At 35.4% G+C, this 26,532-nt stretch overlaps 1 protein-coding gene across 1 annotated transcript in view; it reads left to right on the top strand.

Annotated features, from left to right (window-relative positions):
* Positions 1 to 497: 497 nt before the first annotated feature.
* Positions 498 to 26,532, top strand: part of LOC149077225 (uncharacterized) — a 74,078-nt gene continuing 48,043 nt past the window's right edge. The window contains exons 1-2 of the mRNA XM_089242363.1: positions 498 to 1,594; positions 2,048 to 2,630. Coding sequence (XP_089098489.1) covers positions 498 to 1,594; positions 2,048 to 2,630 — 1,680 coding nt within the window. The remainder of the gene's footprint in view (positions 1,595 to 2,047; positions 2,631 to 26,532) is intronic.

Below are 26,532 nucleotides of genomic sequence, written 5' to 3'. Positions count from 1 at the left end.
AGAGAGAGGCCTCTTCGGCATTCAGATTTGGATCCGGCTTGGTTTTCTACAATCGTTGTCATCTTAAGAATCATAGTGAAATTCGAAGCAGTCGTACTACATATGCAGGAATCTCTTATGCTAACCAGAGAAATCTAACCTCAAGAGCTTGTAATACCGTGTATAGGTATGCCGATATCAATGAATCTAAACTGACATTAAACGCTATTGACCATAAGGACATCAAGCAAGTTATGAATGACTTAGAAGAACAGTTAAAATACAGCAATCTACAGGAGCTCATTGCTAGTGCTAGAATAGATGAACATAGAGGTCAAATCACTTTGATATGTACAGACTCGTCGTCTGCAAAGGTGATAAGTTCGGCAGTCGCGAACAATTTCAAGTTGAAGTTACACTTGAAAAATTGATAACAAGATAACACATCGTTTTCCTACACATATAAGTCAGGTAGCTTATTATATATAACTATTTTAATATTACATTTTTGATATACAATGCCTCAAGATAACATCAAGGACGCAATAGCCAACTCCCGGATAACAGGTCAAAATAGCAGACGGGAAAAACACCCAAGATTATGTCGACAAGAGCAAATTCAATGCTCTTCAACGACACCATCTCCAATGGGCAATCTCAAAATACTACAAATAAATGTAGATCGAACTAGAGCGGCAATAAACTTGCTTGTAGATACAGCAATCAAGGATAAGATTGACATAATTGCCTTGCAGGAGCCAGGAATATCAGGGAAGCCACTGCGCGGATTTCCGAAAAGATGGAAAAGATGGATGTCCAGAAATGGGAAAGCGGCAATCCTGGTCCTTAATCCAGACATTAACCCTATGACATATCATACAAGCAACAACATCACATCGATTAGAATCTCACAGCCTCAACATGATCTAATATTAGCTAGTGCGTACTCTTCACCAAAAGATTGTGTTGAGAATGTTCTTAAAGAAATGGACCAACTATTGAAACTGTCCACACAAGCGAACTTATTGTTGTGCGGAGACCTCAATAGTCATCACCCGCTCTGGGGAGACCATAGAACAGATACTAGAGGAAATAAGCTCATTGATTATTCTAATAGGAACAATTCATATTTTCTCAACCATAGTAATTCTCCTCCCACCTTCGAGACGGATTATGGGAAAGGATGGCCGGATGTGACTATTACGAACTCGCATGCAACACTACTGAATACATCTTGGAAAGTGGACGAGAAAGTGACTCTCAGCGGACATAAATACATTTATATACAAACGAATGTGACTATTTGCCAAAAGCCACAGAGACGATATAAAATAACAACGAGGAAGCTAAAGGTTTTCATCTTGAAAACAAAAAGCGTAATTGAAACAATACAATACAATTTGAGGAAATGTCAAGACAACAAAACCCTCCAACAAATATGCCAGGAACTAATGACCTATATTACTAACATGTGTGAGCAGACATTTCCAAAAGTGAAACCTTCACCAATTCAAAACCTCGCATGGTGGAATGATGAACTAACGTTAGAAAGGAAACGTCTGCGAGCACTAAAGAGGAGGTGTGAAAGAGAAAATGATACAGACACTCAAATAAGGTTAAAGCAATTATATCGAAAAGAAATTGCATTATACAAAAAGAAAATCAACAGGGCAAAAAAAGAAGGCTGGATGAGATTTTGTGAAAAAGCGACGGAGCCTTTTGGGAAAGCATACAAGACCGTCACAAATACAAGCTCATTTCTTCCCCAAACATTCCTCGTAAATCCTGATCATCCAACAACATCTTTGCAAGCTGCCCAAAACATTTTAGAAGAAATTTTCCCCAAAAATAATGGGGAAAATGAAAATACTGTAATGCAGTCAAGAAATAAGCAGAATACTGATATCAGAAACGATCCACCTTTCTCAATTCAAGAAATTAATAGAATAATTGATAAACTAAATGTGAAAAAAGCTCCCGGTCCTGATGGAATAACAAACGCAATGATTAAAAGTATACATGCTTTCCACAAGTTCTTTTTCCTGACTCTCTTCAATAAATGCCTCAGCTTCAATATTTTCCCTACAGCATTCAAGAAAGGGCAACTGATACTTTTTCTAAAACCAGGAAAAGATCCGAACAATATCAGTTCATACCGTCCAATAATTCTTCTAAACACAGTGGGCAAAATTCTCGAAAAGTTGCTGACACAAAGAATCAACTATTACATCGAGAAAACGAAGTGGATCAGCGATAAACAACATGGATTCAGAAAAGGGTTCTCGACGGAGACAGCACTATCAAAGATTCATGACAGCATACAAACATTTAAGAGCCAAAAACAAGATGTTGCCCTAATATCAATAGATATTAAGGGAGCTTTCAATAACATTTACCATAAAACAATAGTAAAGCAACTTCTCAACATCTCAATGCCGGACAATGTGAGAAGAACAATGATTGATGCAATCAGAGAAAGACAGATATCCCTACTTACGGATGAAGGTGAGGCCACTATAATTCAAACAAAAGGGTGCCCTCAAGGTTCCTGTAGTGGGCCTATGATGTGGAACCTTGTCATAAATGATTTACTTACGAAAAACTGGCCAGAAAATATAAAGATTCAAGTGTATGCGGATGATATTGCTATGGTAATTGGTGATTCGACAATCCGCAAGGTCACCGAGCACGCAAAAACAGCAATGGTATTATTGGATACATGGCTCACAAAAAATAAATTAGAAATCGAATTCTCCAAATCCAATTACTTATGGATTTCTCACAAAAAGGGAAGACCAACCATTAGACTGCGAAACAATCCAATAAGACACAATATGAACATCAAATATTTAGGAATAATGTTTGATAGAAACCTGACATGGTTCAAACATGTGAATTATCTGATCACGAAAACACAGAAATGTTTACAAAATTTTAAAAGAATGGCTGGTCCTGCATGGGGCATTAATACGAAAATTAGAAATACGCTTTATAAAGTGGTCGCCATCCGCATTATAGCATATGGTGTTATCGCATGGTTCGGTGATCCCAAACAACAACTAAGAACAAAAGTAGACTCTCTTCAAAGAAAATTCCTGCTATTCATCACTGGAGCCTATTCCACAACACCAAACAGTGCGTTACAAGTATTAACTAACAATCCTCCTCTACATATACTTTTGGAAAACGAAGTACAGAAAGCAAATTTAAGGCTAAAGCGCGAGATTAATATAAACAATGTAACATATCTTCCTACAGATGTAGAGCATAAACATCCACCATGGACGTATCACCCGGTGAAAGATATTTTGCCAACACAGGTCTTGACCATAGATGTAGAAGAATCAACAAATCGAATTATTTTCACAGACGGTTCAAAGACCGTGGATGGCGTAGGGGCCGCCTACATCAGTATATACATGGGTGAAGTAACAGACAAATGGAACTGCCGATTGCTAAATAACAACACTGTATTTCAAGCAGAGTTATACGCAATCTGGATGGCGGTCAGTTATGCAAAAAATTGTGCAGAAAAATCAACTATAAAGACAGACAGCATGTCATGTATACAAGCAATACGAGACGTAGAATCCCCTTATAGCCTAGTGCATGACATTAGGAAAACACTAATGGACCACAGGAAGATTGCAATACGATGGGTGAAAGCTCATGTAGGCATTGAGGGGAATGAAATGGCGGATAAATTCGCAAAAGAGGCTACAAAACATCAACATGAAAACCATCTAATGAAATTACCGGCATCCTACATTAAAAATCTGCTCTTGCAAGAAGCGTCAGAGAAATGGCAACACCATTGGCAAATATGCACAACTGGAAGAAAAGTCTTCGACGTAATACCAAAAGTGGGTAAAATGAAAGAAGTCATGCCGAGAGAAATAGTAATGTTCCTCACAGAACACGGTCCATTCGGTGAATACATGCAAAGGTTCAAAATCAGCCAGACCAATACGTGTAGATGCGGACATCCGGGAAGCGTGATACACTATGTGACACAGTGTGAGTACACAAAGGGATACCATTTACAGGCGCCACCGAACGGACGAGAGATCTTGTGGAAACGGAAAATTATTTTACAAAGATCTGCAACGAGGAAACTACAACAAGTCTTGGGCTATCTGATAAATTATAAAGAAACTATTTTGATAATAACTAGAAGTAGTGAACAATCCACTAGTGATTCGGAAGTGGAATCTGAAACGGATGCGGGTTCCATATAGAGGGGCGCACTTGGGCTCCTAAACCATAACATTTGAGTAATACACCCTGTATAATTTATGAATGTTTTTGTATATACGGTTTCATGGTGTGATGGTGGTTTAGTAACCTTGTATATTAGTAGGAGCTCATTATGGCATTTGTTGTGAATATGTGACGTACATAGTAATATTTATGTGTATCAACAATTATTATAAAAATGGGAATTTATATTTTGTAATTAGCGTATATTATGTAAATATGTGTGGGTAATTCAAATGTGATCGCTGCCACCCAGCACTGTGAACAGGGGCTGTATTTGATTGTTCCCGCCGCACTTTTTAGTATGATAGTAATTTGTAACCTTGAATATATATTTGTATGAGTTCATGGTGATATTTGTACCCAATACTACCTTCATACAGTAATGTTTTTGTGCATTCCCAATGGTATAAAAAAGGGGAATTTTTGTAAAGTAAATAATATATGCATGTAATTCAAATGTGAATGCCCAGCACTGTCAACGGAGGCTCTGTTTGATTATTCCCGTTGCAGTGCAGGCTCTGTGTGAATTCTGTGTGTGTGTGTATATATTGCATATTCTGCAATAGGTCAGGCAAAACTGCTCAGCACTGTGGACGGAGGCTTTGTTTCTTCGTTTCCCGTCACAGTCGAGGCGCGGTATATATGTAATTTGTATACATTGTGTATTGTGTATTTTGATCATTCTCAAAGCTCTCCCACTTCAACTTGCCAGCTTCTTCCTCTTCTTTCTTGCCCACAAGTCTTTTCCACATTTCTTTCGGAATCCCAGGCTGCGGTCTCCGGCCCTTATGTGCCACTGGGCGCACGTGCAATTTTTCTCCCTAGTCATTGGATTCAGTCACCCATTTTTGTCAAATGGCTTGTACGTTGCATCGGGTTGATGGCTGTCTTCCTGGGGAGAACGACGCGAGTAATTCGAAACTTGCGAGCACGGGGCAAGGGAAGCCACCACTATAAATCTTTGTTCACTTTTCCGACACAACTCTGCCTCTTTTGAGGGAACGGAAGTAAGGTGCTTTGCATCAGTCCGGGGTTGTGAGCGGTTCTATCTATCTATCTATTAATTTAAATATATAATCATGGTAAAAATATATTTGTTTTTGATTGTGTTCACATTATTGCATAATTGAATCATAATCAATAAATAACAATATGAATTAAAATAGAAAAATATTAACATTCTACATTGATATATTTCTCTCTTTATTTTGAAAATATAGACTGCATGGAATTTTCAAAAAAATCTTCAGTTATTAACTGTATATGCACCTCGTAAACCGTCCGCTCATCTGGAAAGTGAAAGGACGTGGGTTCGAATCTCCGCAAAAAAGCAGTTGAATTTCTCTCTTTCCAAAAATTTGTCTTCGCAACAGCCAGTTGGTAAAAACCTCCGCATGGTAGTGAAGAGTGACGTCATCCCTTGCATAAGTTGCCATCTGGTGGCAGCGTCAGGAGTTGTGAGCTTGGCATGAGTTACGTCCGGCAGTCCGTGTACGGTCCCATTCAATGCACACGAGCTCCCTGGAACGACTGAGAGACTCGTTGCCCTTTTAGTTTAGTGGTCTAGGGCGTTCACCGGGAAAGTGAAAGGACGTGGGTTGGATTCCCCGCAAAGGCAGTTGAATTTTATCTCTTTCCAAAAATTCATCTTCGCAACAGCCAGTTATTAAAAACCTTCGCATGGTAGCGGAGAGCGACGTCATCTTTGCATAAGTAGCCCAAATATTAGTAAAAGATCATCGACAACCTCTACCATGCGAAGGTTTTAACAACTGGCTGTTGCCAAGATGAATTTTTGGAAAGAGATAAAATTCAACTGCCTCTTCGGGGAATTGAACCCACGTCCTTTCACTTTCCGGGTCAACGCCGTACCAGTCGGAATACGTATAAAACCTGAACACTAATGATTGTCTTTATCTGCCGACAGTACTTTAATTTATCAGGATAGATAATTTGCTACGTGTGTGTGTGTGTGTGTGTGTATTATACTATATAACTATATATTTTCTCTTCAATTAGAACTGAAATGGCCTACCAAGTAGTTTACATGAGAATCATTTTTATTACGATATTTTTATTTTTATTTATATATCCTCATCATTTTTTCTTATTCTACTTCTCATAATATGGTAGATGAATGGGTAAAATTCTAGGTTCAATTTGCTAAAAAATAAAATTCAAAGCCAAGAATCCGAGTTCGACAAACATTTCTATTTTCAATTGTTTCTTTCACATGAGTGGTAGAAATCTTCAATGAAGACAATAGGTGGGAAATTTGAGCTCATCTTTTCGGCATGTATTCTTTCCACTTAAACAACCATTCAAGAGAGCCACTATTCTTTCATAAAAAAGAATTATTTCCCTGCACAACACCATATTTAATATATATATATATACAGTGTTATCAAAAAATGTAATTTTGACTCCTCAACGAAATTTGGAGAAGTAAAATTGAATTTTGATGTTGACGATTACTGTAGAGCTTGGTCTGTAATGCTGTAATGCTTGGCCAGCCGAGGCAAGCATGCATTTTGGCGCCCCCTCATAATCTTAGGGGAGAGATCAAAGAATGGAATTTGCGCCCCCTCTAGTACAGCGCCCGAGGCACCAGACCCGCCTGCACCCCCCTTCTAGTTGTGGCCCTGCACACACGCACACACATTTATTTATTTAATTTTCTCGAAATAAGCTACGTTTTAATAAACACAGAAAATTAATCAAATTAGTCATTTCACTTAGAGAATCATATTTTTTATCGACTACACATCTTACCGAACCCATAACATTCTAAACAGCAAATAAATCAGATGAAAAAAATAAATTAAGTATGAGAAGAAATGGTATCACAACAAACCAAAAATACACAAAATTTTGATTAAAAATGTAAAAAAAATTTCGGGATATCAGACATCAATTTCAAGATTTTTTTAAACACTTTCACGTATTTATTTTCCTTAATATTTACAAATTAAGCATGACTAAGTTAACGTCATGTCATTTCCACTGATAAATGTTGTGCACTTTGAACTTAATGAACCGATATGAACTTATTAATAACCGAAGTAGTCTAGGAAAAAATACTGAAAACATTTTAAAATCGAACTTAGCATCTACGTAAAATGGATATTAATAATCCAAATCTTTTTCTTTGAGAATTATATTCGCTAAGAGTGAAAAAGAAATCAACTAAAGTTGGTAATATCGATGAGCAATTAAAATATATAGTTTCTTTTTATAAACAAGAAATTTAAAACTCAATACGTAGAATCTAGATTCTACTTTCTGAATTCGTAAAGGTAAATACCATTTAGCTATCTTGCCATCAAAGGCATTTTTCGTATATAGATATATTTGGTATCAAATCATTTCTGGTGAAATTCGGATTTTAAAAGTGCTTATCTGCCTAGGTTTCTTATTTACAAACTGAGATGATTCCTCCATGATGGTAATAAGAAATGCAAGGACGGTGTTTTCCAATTTCAAGAGAGCTCCGTTCCTAATCATCGACTCACTCAGTTCATCTCAACCATGTCATTCATGGTTCCGACTGCGAATTCTATTTCCTTGGTGTAAATCAAGAGGGGGGAAAAAAGAGATTCCCTATTCTGACTATTGGATTCTGGGGTTTGCGGATGCCCTTAATTACTTGAGAATAGTGAGTGGAAAAGAGTTTCGGCAAATGGTCCACCTATAAGACCATTTATCAGATTAGAGTAGCATTCTTTGCTGCTAATTAGCTCTCCCTCGTGACCTTAATAGGGACTTACTTTTGTGAAACGATCCTCATCCGTAATTGCTGAAGGAGCGAGAAAGATAGACTTTCAGATTCTCTTTATTTGGCTTTTTTTGGTCTACTGTGAACTTTCTGTTCTTCTCTCACAGAGATTTTTCCTATTCTATTTTTTATAGAAAATACGTATTCCATGAAACAATATTTCAATGCTGAAGGGGTTTTTTTTTCTAATCAAAAACTACTTCTAATGCATTTCCATTAAAACCCATTACGCTAAAATATAGTTTTTTTCTTCAGATTATTAGATGATAGTGCACTCTATTGCACCCTGACTTTTTTAGTGTGCCGTGTATTTTATATATAATTTAATATTTGAGCTTATGTTATTGGTTATACTATTTTTGAAATTTAAATATTATTTTTCGTTGCTGGAATTTAATAATTTTTCGTTGCTGGAATTTAATATTTTTTCGACAATTATATTTTTATGGAAAATATTTGTTTTATTCCACTTCGTTGGACAGCTTGCCTGTTGTGACCTATATTATTTTCGCAACAGTCCCCAGTAAAATGATGATTTTCCATCAAAGCCAGAATACTCTCTCAAGACAACTATTAGCCACACAATATGCTTTAGCTAGGGTTAAGTCCATATTTCTCAATTTTTTTCCCAAGAGTTCAGTGATGATCTGCGTTTTTTGGATGGTTTATTTAATATTAAAACTAGAAGGACAGATACCGGAGAACATGATCGGAGATGGATTTTCACTACATACTCCAAATATTTATAAATTTTAATACGCAGGGCTCGGCACGGGTCACTTTTTTCACTAAAAGTCACTTTTTTAGAAACTGGTCACTTTTATTACGTATTTTCAGGCCCAGGTCACTTTTTCCACTTTTTTAGCAAAAAAACCTCTGTGTCGCGCGCTTTTCTGCTGTCAGTGTTTTTCTTTTCTTCAAGGAGGAACTTTACCTGTTCAATATCGCTAATTTTCTCCCTCCCTTCATTGAACTACGATCGAAGGCATCTTATCTTCCCGGGAGCATACCGTGTGACGTCAGCATAACTTGATTTCAAGGCGCTTGGAAAAAGTAAGCTCCTTGGTTAAAGAATCGTCATTTTATGGAAAAGCCGGTCGGAAAAAAAACTAGCGTAAAAGGCGTAGTTACAACAAGAATTTTTTCCCCCCTATACTACCATTCTTTCTTATTTCCCCACGTGCTCACTCGTTCTTTCATTTTCATCTTATTTTAAAATTGATCCTTTATTTTATTTGTTTTAAAAAGTTTTAGTCCTAAGGGCCAAATTCCTTTCTCTGAGCATCGATTAAGTTACATTTGTTGTTTGTTCTATCGTTACTTTTGTTAATTTTTTTAAATGTTATTTGAAATGACGATTAGAGAGCCCGTGCAGAAACTAACTTACGCGCAGCGGGAGAATACCAAAGCGCGTATTAAAGACGCGTATTATTAATACGTATTAAGCGTATTATTAATACGTATTAAGCGTATTATTAATACGTATTAAGCGTATTATTAATACGTATTAAGCGTATTATTAATACGTATTAAGCGTATTATTAATACGTATTAAGCGTATTATTAATACGTATTAAGCGTATTATTAATACGTATTAAGCGTATTATTAATACGTATTAAGCGTATTATTAATACGCTTTGGAGAATACTCTTGTAGCTGGCCAAGGTTAAAGAAGCTCGCATGTATTTTGAATTTACTTACAATAAAAAAAAAATCATCCGATTGAAAATCGCGATCTATCGACAAATAAAATTCGTACTATTTTTCTAACTGGATTTAAATCTCAGCACGAAACCGTACCCCCAAATTTGATCGAAAGGAGAACTATTTATGAAAAGATCACAGAATCCTGCAATTCAACATTTAGTTTAACACAAGGGTTTCCAAATCAGATGAAAATTTGTCATCAGGCTGATAAAAACTCAGTTAACGTGCATGCGAGCCGTAACTGAAGGTGGATTTAACGATGGGCACACAGAGCGCGCCTTTGGCCCCTACTTCACATTTTTTTCCTAATTTAAAGGGCCTAATATTAATTTTTTTTTATGCCCGGGCCGTAACTTAATTTAGAGCATCTTCACGATACTGATTGTTGACTTAATATTGTTGGATTGTTTTCCTTTTTTTTTCTCTCCATGCACGTGCGGGAACCGGTTGTTCCGACGCTGTATGCAAATCGGCGGCGGCGTACCCTCACGGGAGCACGGATGTATAGACTGGTTTTTTCTCTATAGGTGAGATGTCTGTTTTTTCCGCATGGATGTATGTCGGGATTCGATTTTTCTCTCTTTTGATTGCCGGCCGTATTTTTGATGAACGAAAATGATCTTGTTTTTTGTTTTTGCAACTTTTATGGAAAAAGAGTTCAAAATGAACTTCTGATCATTGTTTTTCTTCAGCTCAGTCGGTACGCTCTGCTCCCCCAACAAATATCGACATCTTGCGCACCATTCTTGATGTGTAAAAAAATCTTATTTTTAGACCTCGGAAGTTATTAAAACGTTCGTCTCGAGTCTGTTATGACCGCAGTAGGAAAGGGCGGGGGTCTGGTTCCACGGGTGTTGAACGAGGAAAGGTGCCGAGTTTACTCATTTTTTGTTAAAAAGAGTGGATACCGGCCGCGAGCGATAGTAAATTTTCGTTCGTACTTGCGACCCGGATTGCTACATACCTTGATCAGATCCAAAAGCGGGGGGGGGGCGGCAATGCCTTGGACGGCGTTTTTGATGGAATGGTATATTTAAGAAAAGGCAATAAAAATTCCTTTGCAAAATTATCGAATTTCACAGTCAAGGGGCAGTAAAATTACGTTTCCCCTCCAGAAAAAACAATTGTATTACGGCCATGGTAAATCGGGTGTCCCGGATGGGGACGAATTCACTATTTTTGTTCGTTGAAAGTTACGGGAGGAGTCTGCGCTAACGTGGCGACTTGTTTTCGCGCTAAAATAGGTAGCCCTGACAGCAGCATCCATAAACTCTGTATCAACCGCATTTATAAACCCCGTATGTTATTGATTCGATTTTTGTGTTCATTTCATCCTAATTTTTCCGTAATTCATCCGTATTTCCCAATATATTTCTATCGATTTTCGCATATTAGGTTAATTCATATTATAAATTATATATTTTTTTGTAATTTTTTGTGTGCCCTTTGTCAGCCATCTTGAATTGACTACCGCAAAACGGCGATTCCTTGGCTCGAAAAAAAGTCGCCACGTTGGTGCTTGCAAGGTTCATGGGAAATTTACCGGGGAAGGCCGCTGAGTCTTTTTTTCTGTTAAAAATTACGGGGGGGGGGGGAGGAGGCCAAAATTATACTGTTTCCAGGGGTAGGAACACCGCGCCAAAATTAACATCTTGCGCCATCCTGCTCCAATAGTGTTTTCGTATTTTTCTGCGCCAAATAGCTAATTTTGCTTCGTATGTCCAGAATTTCTTAAAGGACGCCAAAAATTTTTTGTTCCTGCTTACCGTGAAACGATTCTTTCTAAGCGCGTGTTTTATATATATTCCACTGTACGCCTTATTTAAACTATCGGCCTTTCCATCGTGAAACCCCGATAATATCCGTGATTGTGCAACTGAAGATAGTTTGCAATGGTCTTTCAGCTTTAAAGTGCGCCGCTGTGGTGGTCGAGTGGTCATAATGACGGACTCGCATCGCGGGGACCCGGGTTCGAGCCCCATCGTCACCACAGTGGTGGTCGGCTGAAGTTGGTTTTCTGTGGTTCCCAACTTCAAGGCGCAAATGCGAGCCGATCTCCCCGTTAAAAAGTCTCGCCACAGAGAGCGACAGTCCTACAAACAGTATAAATATTCAGTCATTACACAACACTCACTTCACTTCTGAGATATAGATGGCAGCACTAAAAAATCATACACAACACTAAATACGCACTCAGACTGTTAGGTACACATACTTACACTTCCGGCACAACTCACTAGGTAGTAAATTGCCCATGCGATAGACCTGAGTTGTGCTCGGCTTCAAAAAAAAAAAAAAGCTTTAAAGTGCAAATGCGAGTCGGTTGCCGTTTAAAAAAAAGTCGCCACTGGATGCAGCAGAAATTACTGTAGTCGATCGTCATTGCGTCAAATCCAGATGTTTCGTGAAAAAAATTTCCATTCCGGAAGTAAAAAGTGTGTTTTCGCCGAATTACGAATGTTAATTTAGAAACTTTGCCGAATAACGAGTGTCAGATCGCTTATCTCGCCAAATAATGCGTACTTAATCGCCAAACGTCGTGTTGATTCTTCCGAAATTCTCCCCCAATTTGCAACAATTTCTTTCCGAGTATAAAAAACTTATAGAAAATTTTTTGCTCATTTGAAGTGCTGCTGTTCAAGACAGCAAATAGTGCCCTCAGTAAGCAAAAATCATCTTAAATAGACTGGTGTGAAAAATTTTATGACAGCCTCTCTTTCAAACAAGGTGTCAAAAGCCTGAAACACCAAAAACAAGCTGATGAAAAGATGTTTGATAACAAAAGACAGTGCAGTTTTATTTTGAAAAGGGATGAGGGTTAACGAAAATATTCTTGTTAATTTCCCTGCTCCAATAAATATCTGCTCCAAATCCTATATTTTGCTGCTCCAAAACTGATCCGAATCCTATATTTTGCTGTTCCAAATCCTGAATTTGCTGCTCCAAAACTGCTCAGAATCCTGAATTTTGCTGCTTCAAAGCTGCTCCGAAATGGACTTTGTCACTTCCCACCCCTGTGTTTCTGGGTAAAGGAGTAAATGTGTTTTTTTTTTTTTTGCAGGGGTGTATGTTGTGTGTAAAAAAAGGGAAAATATATATTTTTACAAATTTCAAAACTGGTTTATTTTTTCCCTCACCCAAGGACAGTATTATTTTGGTAAAATAGTACTCGCCCACTTTTCCCAGTCCAGCCATAGGTGGAGATACTTTAAGGTCTTAGGGGTGTGGCACGATGACAATTGATATACATCATATATATGTATACATCAGTAGGCTCTGCCATTGACGCTGGTGGGGGGGGGGGGAGGGTGGATTGCCCCTCCCTCAACATATAATAATTAAAATAATTAAGTTAATTTAATAATTTATTCAATTTAATAATTTGAATACTTTATTCAATTTAATAATTTGAATACTTTATTCAATTTAATAATTTGAATAATTTATTCAATTTAATAATTTAAATAATTTTTTAATTTAATAATTTAAAATGTTAAAAATTTAATTTTATGGTTTTTAATCATTAAGTAAATTTCTTAAAATTTGTTGGAACATATTATACAAACCTAGGTATGTAAATCAAATTTGTACTAGTTAAAAAAAGTTTGAGTACATTTTGTATACTGTCATTCATAGCATAACATGAATGAAAAATCCACTGGAATGTAGATGGGACAAATTCTCTCATCAAATTTTGTGTTATTTCATTTTTTTCCCTTCTTTGAATGGGAAAAATTTTTCCCGCTTTGAAGTTTTTCCTGCTTAAATTGATTTTAAGATGGGTTGTGGAAAGCAACATGGGGGAAGGCATTGCTGCTGTTACTTAAAAAGGATGTAATGTAGTTATTCTCTCACACATAGTTGTTGATAAATTTGATAAGTTATTCAAAACTTTTCTGGTTAGCAGAATGCGTTTGAGTTTGATTTAATTATTTCTATCTATTATGTAAAAAAAGCAATTTCAATGAGTTCTATTGAAATACAAAGTTAAAACTAAATTCAATTTCAATTCATTCAATTTGGTAATAAAAATTCATTGTCCATTTGGTCTCTCTCTCTCTAAAAATATTTTGGTCACTATTTGGTCACTTTTAAACATTTCGGTCACTATTTGGTCACTTTTTCAAACATTTTGGTCACTATTTTCACTAATTTTGAGGCCATGATCCGTGCTGACCCCTGAATACGTGTAATTGTACATATGAATGTGTATGTGAATATATATATATATATATATCAGGTCAGACTGTTCATGCCCCCCCCCCCAATTATGAATTTATAGTGCGAAAACAAAAAACGATGAGAATCATCTTGGGCCCACGGGCCGCTCTGAAAGCTCCACCCTCTTGTGAGGACCATGTGGGGACCTCAGTTGAATAGGGACTTCCACGATAAGAATGGTTGATGACAATAAATAATTATATGTACTAAGAGATGGTTGTGTGTCTAAGCCCTTTCCATTTTTTGGGGCTATGATGCTATTAAGACAGCGGTAATGATTGGAATACACTTTTTTGAATAAATATTCAAATATTTTGTTTGAATTCTTCATAGAACAGCTTCATTATCATCAAAGGTTCCGCTGAACAGTCTTGTAACTATCAAAGGTTCCGCTGAACAGTCTTGTAACTATCAAAGGTTCCGCTGAACAGTCTTGTAACTATCAAAGGTTCCGCTGAACAGTCTTGTAACTATCAAAGGTTCCGCTGAACAGTCTTGTAGCTATCAAAGGTTCCGCTGAACAGTCTTGTAACTATCAAGGGTTCCACGAGGAACTTTATGCTAGAAACCCCTGGTATTAGCTTCCTAGTTAGTTCCAACAAAAAAAAAAGAGAATTTCGATTATATATATATTTTTACAAATCGACTAAGCATTTTTTGATGCGAAGTAGAATGTTGTGGAGAACGTGCACTGTCAAATTAGTGATACTCGCACGGACTGGTTTCGAACCATCTGATGAACACCATTCTTTGCTTCGTTCTCAAAGTCAATGGTTACAGGAAATTTTTCATCCCATTTTGAGAATACATATTTAAAAATTTAAACGCATTGTTTGTAGTAGAATATATTCCTTCATCCCTCCAGAAAGCACTCAATGTGGACATCTTTATGTGATATCAAAAGCGTCTCTTGTAAAGTCTCTTATAAAGGGATTCTCTTCTTTTGAACTTCACGCGAAATTATTTTTCGATCTTTTATTATTACACGTATTACCAAGATAATATAATTCCGTTTTTTTAGCACGTAATTAGTGAAGCGGAAAGCCTCGAACATTGGTTACATTTATTCTAAATTTTAGGTGAGATTCAATGATTCGCATTACTACATTTTTGGCCAAACTAATATTTTTATTTCATAATCCGTCGGTCAGTTAGGATTATTTCAATTGTACGAAGCGAGAAGATCTGTATTAGAGGAAATTGGATGTCACGATTCAGGCAAATATTTTCTGTGCATGCAATGGAAGTGCTTATAATAACGTTAACGGTCAAATTGGCAGGTGATGGTCCTTTTAGATATAACTAAAAATATCTCGGCCAATTTTTTATTTTAAATTCGCGATAGTTGTACAGGAAAGATTTCAGGATTTTTAGGGAAAGTCGTGAATTTTTTTTCACAATCTAAACTATTTTATTTATTGTGAAAATCGAGCGAGAAGATCGAAAACGGTCAAAATGACGGGCGTGGTCTTTCTAGCGCATGGTTTCTTAACTGGGGGCCTATGGACCCCTTCAGGGTCCGTGAGATTGATTGAGAGAAAATTAAACTAAATACACTGAATGAAATTAAGTATATTCATAATCTCTCTCTCTCTCTCTCACACACACACACACACACACACAAATCGATAATTTTATATTTTCATCCAGAAATTGGCAGTTTCTTCATTTCCCTTCAGTATGCGGTTAGGTGAAACTGTAGACATCTCTCAATGTTGTCAGTTGCATGTTTTTACTCGCTGTGTGCATGTTGGAGCCATCAGAGAAGAATTCTTAGTTTATAAGCATCTTTCGGAAACTAAATAGGCTATCGATGTTTTCGATGTTTTTGTCTCTGATAAAAACATATTTTCACAGACAAAAGTTTGATAGAAAAAAAAAACTTCAATCAATTTTCCCTGATCGAGCTCCGGCGATGCTTATTAATAAAGTTAACATCAGGTTTCGCTACTTTGGTAAAAGAAGCTCTTCAAGTCATTGTTTCTCGTTGCTTTTTGCACAGATATACACTGGCAACGAAGACTCCGCCAGACTCTGAACTATTATTACTATTAATTTTTTCAATAGCCATAAAAGTTGCTAACTTTATAAGAAGCAGGTCTTTGATTCATCGTATTTTTAAAAGATTTTGTTTATGTAAAAAAAATAAAATAAAATAAAAAAAAACACACACACATATTGCATACAGCGGAAAGTGTTTGAAATACACATATAACGTTGACTGTTTTATTTATCACTCATTGTTCTAGCGTTAAACAAAATTGGATGGCGTTGTATCAGTAAAAATGGATAAAAAATGTATAAATAAAAAATTAAAATTAAAATAGAAATTGGAATAATTAAATATTAATCGTATAGGGGTTTGAAACTAGAATATCCTGATGAAACTTTTGCACATGTATAATGGAGAATGTAGGTTTTCCTGTACTTGTCGAAATAATAATTACGAAATCATTCTTTTTCCAGATTCTTCTAACCAGCAATGTGATTGTTAACTTCGAGTATTAGTGTTTCGTATCATAAACTTTATAAAAAAAGAAAGAAAAGAGAGAAAAACATGTTCCGGGGGAAATAAGTTGGCAAACAGTAAGTTAATTGAAAAAATTTATGCAAAATTTCATCCTTACACCCGTGCTCTGATAAATAAGATTTAAACATTGATAGACGCAAGTGAGAAACGAGTTATACTGTGATTTATTCTGTATAATAAATTTTCTATATTTTTCAACACATCATCCATATTTTACATTTTCCCTCAAAATGAAAATTAGATTTCATATTTTTATGATTTTCAATTTAAATAAATGAATATTACTACACATGATTACTACTATAAGTGGTTTAAGTATTATTATTGACTATCTATACAAATACAAATGCAAATACAACGCCACAACAGGCAAAATGAGATAAAAACTAATTAATGAAAAGTGAGGGTGGGTAAGCTGTCCCAAAAATAAAATACTTTTAGATAGATAATACAAATGTTGATATAATCATTAAAATTATAATTAACGTATTATATAGAAAAATGTATTCCATTAAGAACATATACGACTCAGAGATAGCTTCCGGCATACGTCATTATTATGAAAATTTGAGTTATTCATTTAGGCTTGATAAAAATGGGGCAAATATTGAGTTTGAGATATAGTTTTTTTCAGTGAGATTTTTCGTCTCTAATTGATGAGACAAAATTATAAACATGTTTTATTTGGTTTATTCAGTCATATTTACTATTGAATTATTTAGTTAAATTATTCAACAGTGTGAGAATCACAAAATAATACCCGGTGGGCGCAATTAAAAAATTAATAACAAATCAACTAATTAGTTTACCAGCATAAAATGCTGAAGCTTGCGCATGAATGTCAGAGTTTTGTAGTTTTATGTAGCTCTAAATAGTAATAAACACTGATTATGCACAGTTTGTGCGTGTGTTGCTCTTACATTGCTCGTATATTGTACTATTTACAATTCTCGGCGCTGCCCGGGTTTTCTTCAGAAACTGGGAGGATTGAAAAAGTGTCAAACAATTACAAAGGAATAAACTATTATACATAATATGGGCAGCATTCAAGAAGTAACAAACCATTGTAAAGGCATATGAATGTCTGAAACCCATTGCTAGGGAACCACGGCAACCAAAGTAAACATTTCGATGCTCAGAAAACATTGTTATCCGAAAGATTTTTGCTTATTCAGGGAATTTGCCCAGCGCTGAAGAATTTTTAAAGTAGCCTATCGTTCAAGTAGGGTCTCGTTTGCACATATGCAAAATACGGTGACGATAGATCCAAAATTGTAGATTTGTATTGAGAACATACACACACAGACATACAGAGGAAAAATCAATGTATTATATATATATATATATATATATATATATGAGTGAAATTTTAATTTTTTTTCCATTTATTTAAAAAAAATTAGGCCATGATAAAAATAAATATATTTTAGTGTAAACCTCACATTTGTTTATGTCAATTGATCGATTTGTTGATAATTTTTTTATTTTATTTCTAAAATGTGTCAAGAAATTCTCGTCCGCCCTGTATAATTAATTATATGGAATGCGATCGGCTTTGTATTCCTCCCTATTTCAGTGGACTCGATTCCCTATGTATTCAATATGTATTTCCACACATATATTTTCAGACATAAGGTTTGAAACTCCATTGGGACCAAAGTATCCCGATGGACGCAACATCAATTCTTATAGAATAAAAGAAGCGAATCATAGAGAAATAATCATATTTATTGCAGTATTCCGTGTTGAATAGAAATCAAAGACCTATAGCCAGCAAAATATTATGAACAATCCACTCTTTTATTCATCGAACATAATAGTCAAAGTCAGGGAAATATGAAAACACATATTCATTAAAATTGCCATGAAAACTAAAACCACAATAAAAAAGGCAAATAAAGAATAATTACTTTATCAGAATGAAGCCGATGCTATCTATTGAATATAAAAGACGCAAAAAGAGAAAATAATGTAATAAAAACGCAGAAAATTGAACATGAAAAGGGATACTAATATTTTTCTCATTATTAAATAATGAACGAAATTTTTTTTCGTTTTTTTCCGTTCATGAGACAATAAAAAGCTATGAAAACACTCTATTCATCTATTATATGTATGGACGTGATTATGAATCATAACCATTTCCCTGAATGCGTTTTCCCTTCATAGGTTATAATTCACTTGAATAGATGACGATTCGTTTCAATTACATGTTGCATGCAACTTTGAAGACAGATAATTCCCTTTATTCCGTTATATTTATAATGTAGAAAAACACTACTTATTTCTCCATGATTTACGCCCGAATGGGAGGGCGATTTTTAGAATTCTAATGCAACGAAACTTCCTATTTAATAATGAATGACGGTTATCATTATATTATATTACTAGACCAAATTAGACTTGTCCGGTAACAACTGTATAAATCTATAATGTCTGTTATTTAGTGCTACGGCACATGAAATCGGCAACTTTGAAAAAAAAACCATTGATATCATCCCAAGATCGAAATTTTTCAAGTCATAAGATATGTGTTTCAGCTTAACTATTCGAATGAATTCGAACTTTTATTGGGAAGAAATGCATGTTACTGCTAAAGCCCAAGTAGGGCCACTTCGTGAATTGGCCGAGAGTTTTGACCTAAGTCCGATTTGCAGAAATGATTTGGACTTTTTCCATCTAATTCGCGAAGTGGTTGGAGATCCCTGGCCAATGGGCTGATGTAAGATGGTCTGATAGGCACTAAATCCATTTTTTTTCATCGCCAACGTGTGATATATGACTATATATATAGCAGCTGTATTGGATTAGCTCCATGTGATAAGAGGGAAAAAAGAAAAATTTCCGACTATTTATATCAATTTAAAAAAAAAATTATTTAGAAAATTATATAGACACGTATGACATCCAAGTATATCCGTGACACATTCACAGATCACTTTTGTGACTCGCGGCACAGCTCCAGAACACTTAATTGGTCTGTGGCACATTTAGGGATTCTTTATGTGACATGTGTCACAGTTTTGGAGCACTTGAGTGGCACACAGTGAAGTTCTACATTAGTCAAGTTGCACGCGGCATATCCCCAGATTACTGAAATTATGCGTGGAATAATTACGTATCACACACTTGATTGACGCGTGGCCCAGTTCCAGAACACTCAAGCAGCCCAAGACACATCTCTAGAGCATTTAAGTGGCCCGCTACACATTTCCAGATCGATTGAAGGATCCGCGGAACATTTAGAGATCACAAAATGGTTCTATAGTAATATTTAACTACGTAATGTCCACAAACTAGGGAAAGTTTCTTCTTGTTTATGTCACACCGAGTAAATGCCATTAAGAATATTCATATTTTTATAAAGGGTGGCTGATGACGTAAGCACCATTCAACCCCACCCTACTCCCTTGTCATCAAAAGTCAACAAACCCGAAACCACCTCCCCTCTATTTATGCTGACATAATACTTGAATGACCCCCTAAGCGCCAAAAATAGGCTGTCTCGAAAAAAGTTCTGCTTATTGGTGTTAAAATCCTCTAAAATGCAATTTATTTCATCAAAATATTAGAATGATAAGTGAACTAAACACGTGTGCATTGATGTCGAATCAAATTCTTGAATTCTGTAGATCACGCGCACTTAAATTTTGAAATTCTAAACACACACACACAATGACACTGACAAATAAGTACGAACATCAAAAGTTACATTGGCTATAAAAAAGAAACAACTACAAGAAATTGGGTATTTTTATCTTCTGTTTGTTGGTGTACCGCAAAGGATTTCTCATCACGCCTATTTAGCTGGTGTAATTACAACGTTGAAGGAGATATACGATTTCAGTTGCGAGATCGCTGAAGAAATCACTTCTTTGGCTTTGGGAAAATCTCGTAGGCCTCCGGTTATCGTTGTTTATTGTTTTGTGTCTTTTCCATTTACTGTTCCTGCATTTACTGTTCTTGTAAGCGGGGTTCGTTAATATATCTTGTAGACAACTTAACTTTTGAAAACGTCAGAGAAAGAGTGACGAGGAGAGCAAGAACAGCCTTTCACACCTTACATCTTTTCTATTTTAAATTGAGCTGCTCTAAACGGCAACGCTTTGTTTACTTAAATAAAAAATAATTCCTACCAAATGTGCGTAAAATGTGTTACAAAAAAAATAATAGGTTAGATATTGGGTTGCGGCTATTGGTTTTGTGCGGTAGAAGCCATCTCATTTCTTGTTTTGATGAAATCTAGAGTGAAATATATTCTGAATGAGGGCAGTTACTATTAACTTCTCAAAGATGGAAGGGTTTGCTGTTATTTCATGTGGAATAGAAACGCAGGTTCTACTTACCGCATGTATTCAAAACCTTCCAGCATTTACAAGAAAGGAATGTGGCGAAGTATTAAAATTTTTAAATGACAGCTTCACTAAAAAGTCTGTATTACAGTGAATTTATAAACCTAGGAACTACTTAGATGTAATAGAGAAATGGCAACAGAATTCGAAGAATACTTCAAAAAGCACTCTCAGATTTTTCATAAAAGTGACTTTTTCTTTGTTTTACCGAGTACTGTTCGAGGATAAATAAAAATGAAATATCCACTGCAAAAATACAACCGATATGTTCATCGATAACACTAAATGTACACATAAATTCATGATTATGAATGGAATATTATGGCGGTGTCCTTGTGGTGCATGTGCACGTGATCCGCAAGAAAAAAAAAATTTTCTCTTAAGAACTTCGTAATTTGCATATACTACATTTCTATTTGCACGAATCATTAGTATCGAATAATTTACTGACTATTTCGGACATTGGCGCCTTTCCATCATATCCCGTGGTCTTATTTAAATGACGGTGGTCACTTTCAAGGATGTTCCACTTGGAAATGAAAGTGAGACCCTCTCGTACGCTGGGCAGGTGTACTGTCCTTTATACCACAGAGATATGATTTTTCTTCCCTTAAAGCATGCACAGTAACGTGGCTTGCTGAATAGAACCATTGCAGTCTCTTACCTTCAGAGGATTGATGAGATTAAGAGAGGTCTTTATGGTACAATTACCAGTGGTCTGGTTATTCTCTGGGTTTGCATGAAGTCCTGGGTTCGTTTTCAGGCGGAGAAAACAAACTTTTTCTTGAAACTTCATACTTTTATTTCAGTTCCACAAGTTCACCTCCGTATAATATCCAGGAAGTCTCTTAATTTGATATATCATGATCGACAAAAAAAATCTTTCACCACCGAAAATTTTCATCTTGAACAGCCGCTTGGAAGTCGATCGTTGAGTTTAAGACAGGCTATAATGTCTCTACCCAGCAAGTCATGTTACAGTACGTGTTTCACGGGAAGAAAAGTCACGTCTTTATGGTATAATGGTCAATGTTCCTGCCCATTTTTAAAGAGGAGCTGGGTTCGCTTCTGGGTGGTCACAGAGAACTTTTCTTTCAAAAGCTCACCTCTTCATAACATCGATAAAGTATCTTGATTTGATGTACCGTTGTCCGAGAAAAAAATCATCCATCTCTACAGTTACTTGCCTTGTTCTGATAGAAGCATTTTCTTTTCAATTTAGCACGAATAATTTCTACTTTAACGTGTCATGCTCCGTATTTACTCTCCAATTTATGTTTCCTTCCTTAATGTCCCTTTCGCTTGATCTATTAATCATGAACTCAGATGCTCTTTCAGTTCTCTACACAGAGCAGTTCATGTAAATTTATCGTGGATCATTTATATATTATCGCCTCTCTCATATATCTGCACGTTCTACAGAACAGATGAATTTTTTAAAAAATATATATGTCTAGTGCTTGTGAACATCTGAATCTTCTGAAATAATGGGATACTCGACGTGATATAAGAGTACTTACATTTCAAACGTTTAAGATAGCATAAATATCACAACTTTACAACTATTCAAGTGAGACATGGTTTCGACGCTTGAATGTCACATTTAACAAATGTCTTCGTCGTATTTATGGATTTGAAAGCGTTCGAATGGTAAATGTTGTACACGTGGGTAGTTTTGCACGATTCATGAGCATCCGGGCTAAAGTAATGGATGTGTGTTATGCATAATAGTTTTAGCTGATCTAGAGTTCGATGATAACGATCATAGATGAATAGTTGTTTGGTGAATTGGTTTTGTTCTCCAGGGCTTGATTGTCTTTATTTTTTCAGACGTATTGTGCTGTTTTGAGTTTATTTCATCCCGAGGCGTTTCGCCATAGCCAACGTTGAAGAACTGCAACTAAAGCAGACAATTTCAACTCATGGAACTTTCTTAGTGAAAAGACTTCCGTAAGCTTATTTCACGCAAAGCTGCATTTCCCGAGTTGTCAACTTGTGTTATCGGTGAGCGAACTTTCCCGGCTGAATAGATACGCTCTCTGTTCATCGCTATTTCGCTCCATGATTTCGTTAGGACCTAGTTAAATAATTAGAATTTAGCCTAAGTTTTCAGAATTCACGATGACAAATATTTCTGAGATACATACAATATAATAATTTAAATTAGTTTTTATATAATGCTTAGTATCCGATGATCTGATAAATGGTTATGCTAATGGCCTGCTATCTGATTCTGAACTGAATCAGAATGGCACAGCGGAATCATTATAAATTACAGAATGAATTCTTGATATTTCAGTTATTCATCAGCTTTTAACTTTGCTATAATTGGAAGTATTTTAACCTCTCAATATCGCTATTAACGTACACCGTTTGTAATCAATTTCTAACGGTAAATATGATAATTCTGGTTATGCGTAATAATCAGTCGTTACTCGTTTTCGTCGACAATTTTGGTAAGCTTGATAAATTTCCCTAAATTTACCTTTTTATCGGTGATTATGCATCAACCCCAAATGCCGTTGGCAAGATTGATAAACACGTAAATAGCTACCACATTTACTTGTGATTATGCTTAATACCCAAGAGTAGTTGGTAAACATGACAAATTGTACAAAATTCACATTTGCCGGTTATTATGCAAAGTCGTCATTTCGTATTTATAAATATGATAAAATGCCGTAATGTGATTCGCTATTTAGATTATTGCATTCTAATGTGATTCAAAATCTGAACGGGATTTAATGAACACTGATTTAACAAACTCTTCCGAACTTCCCTGAAATAACTCCTATAATCAAATCCTGTTTGACGAATTCTGAAGAAAGAACTCCCATTCAACAAATTTTACGATCGTACTCCGATATAACGAACTACTATTCAACGAATTCTTCGACTTAACGAATTTTTAATCATGAAATTCAGATTTATAGGATTACATACAATTTATTAAATTGGACTTCTTTATATCGGAGTCCAACTATATAGTAGCATCATTTTGGAACAAAAATTAGTACCCAATTAAAATTAGGTACTATGAAATTCACAATAATCACCGTTAAAACCGATAAATTTAAAGTATTTACCAACGCTGCTTGGGCATCATGCTGAATCACTGGCAAAATTTATAAATGTTTCAAACTTTGGTCTCAGCTGAAATGACTAATAGCTACAATGACTGGTTATTATGCATACTCTTTTTAAGTTTGATAAATTTGCCACTTTTGCCAAGGATTATGCTTAATACCCAGGGGCCATTGGTAAATTTGATACATACTAAAATATTATAACTTTTACTGCAGAATATGGATAATAACCCATTGCCGTTAATAAATTTGATAAATACTTGAAATTTATCGCCTTTAAATGTGGTAATGCATAATATCCTTGTTAAATTATGAATTTGATAAATAAAAAAAAAAGTCCAAATGAGTGTAGTCTGTATGATTTATATAGTCGCACCTCAATGAAACGATAACAAATTTTACGATCATACCCTGATATAATGATATTGTGCATGTATGAATTACCATGTATAGTATATACCATATAGTACGATTTATCATTTTACCAGCGACGCACTCTTATGCATAGTATGCATCGACGTATTATGCATATTCGCCAGTAAATTGTCAATTATTTTAATATAAATTAAATTTACCAATAATTGGTGAACTATGCATTGGTACCATGCACAATCATCAATAAAATTGATTTATTTAAGAAAATATATCGAATTCACTAATGACAGCTTGGCTACCCATAATCGCCATTAAAATTGATAAATTTACGGAAATTAATCAAACTTGCCAAAATACTTTGTGATTATGAATGATAATTGGGTTTATCATATTTACCGTAACGTAATACATACGCATACACATATTAGTTTCGCCAAGTGAATTTTCAATTTAGATTCTCAGAATACTTATTTTCTGTGTAATATTCTAAAATGTAAGTTCTGTAAAAATTAGTGATTTCAGAGTCAGCAGAGTCTCGAATGTATTCATTTATGTGTTATTATTATTAAATAATAACGTGATCCGCACGTGTTGCCAAGAGATGCGTTTCATCTGTCCAGGGAATTTGTTAGTGTCAGTAGACATCCATGCCCGAAACGGGATTTGAACCCAGACCTTCGTGGTCAGAGGGTAGCTTCCCAACCCTTCGACTGCCTCTGTTTTTTCAATTTCATGTCTCAAATGAATTATGAATGATAAATTTAAATTTAATGTCACCTACGCCAAAACATTCTTATCTATAAACATACGTGCAATAAACACATAAAATACGTATTTAGAATAAATATACATCGTGACTTGTATTTTTGCACATACATATGCAAATATATTAACACGCTCTGTTTGCATGTATTTTTGAACGCCGTTATTTTGATAAAATAGTATATTTGCATTGTATAAATACTTGCATTCGATATTGAAAAACGAAGATGTTTTTGGTATTATTTTTACATAATTTTTCTGAATTTGTGTATTTTCGAACGACTCGGGGAGCGAGGGGGGGTGGACGTGAACGATACAGGCCTTTTGTTAGCTTTGAAATATATATTATTATTTTCAAAAACAGAAGAACCTATCATTGACACTAATATGATTAGGAATAAATACATGCATCTATGTGATGATTTTGTTCAATAAACGATCGAAAGAGAGAGGATCGAGGATAAGAGGATCGAAAATTTTATGTTTCTAACACTTTAAGAATAAACTTTATTTTAAACAAGAATAACTAATAAAAGTAAGTATTTATTCTTGCTTTTATGAGTCTCCTTTTCTGTCCTACATAACCAAGAGGGTAATCACCACATGAAAAGTGATAAATGCCCCATTGTTTATTCGGTTGTATAGCATCTTCAGTGGGCTTGAAACCTAAGTTTTTAGCAGGCACATCTATGGTTGTTAGCTTAAACTTTTTGAGAATCGGTTTGATCTTGAGTGAAATTATGGGATAGTGGGTGGAACTACACTTTTTTTGAGTAGCCTCTCTATATTTTCTAAAGTTGTTTCGCTTGTTGGTTTCATGTATTTTCTACTCATGATGTTAGTGTTGAAATCCCCTGTCTTTTTCGCAATCACTCTGATGGTTTCATGTTCACGGTCTAATGTGCTTCGATTTGAACAGATGTTAAATGATCGCACTACATAAGTACGGAACGCTGAGAGTTTCTGTTGCAAGGGATGACAAGAAACTGAGGTGATATTGAGACCGTGAAAAAGGTTTACGATGGACAGAGGTTTGGAAATGTGATTTCTTTTAGTTCCTAATGCATCCAAAAAATAAATCCGTTGTTTGTTTCGAATTCGGTTGTGAACTGAACGTTAGGGTCTATGTCATTGATTACGAGTAACAATTGTTCTAACTCATCTTTAGAACCATCCCAAAGCACAAAAGTATCATCCACATATCTCCGACAAAATGAGGAAGGCACGACGTTCAATAGCTTACTATCATACTCATCCATGCATATGTCACACAAAATCGGAGAGGGAATTCCCATTTCGGGACAAGTTTGTCTGGTGTAAAACTTGTCATCAAAACTGGAAGCTGTTTGTGAGACCCATGTGAATGTGAGATTGCATATTTCTTCTACTTCAGTTTGCAAAAAATTGTGTTTTAAGTCGTCTTTCTAGACAACTAATACTATCAGTTATGGGAATGTTAGTAAACATAGAAACTACTTCAAAA

The sequence above is a fragment of the Pholcus phalangioides genome, unplaced genomic scaffold, assembly GCF_987345545.1.
Source record: "Pholcus phalangioides strain wild (caught in Gottingen) unplaced genomic scaffold, Ppha-v1.0 ptg000015l_1, whole genome shotgun sequence".
Taxonomy (NCBI): Eukaryota; Metazoa; Arthropoda; class Arachnida; order Araneae; family Pholcidae; genus Pholcus; species Pholcus phalangioides.
This window is presented reverse-complemented; position numbering and strand designations above follow the sequence as displayed.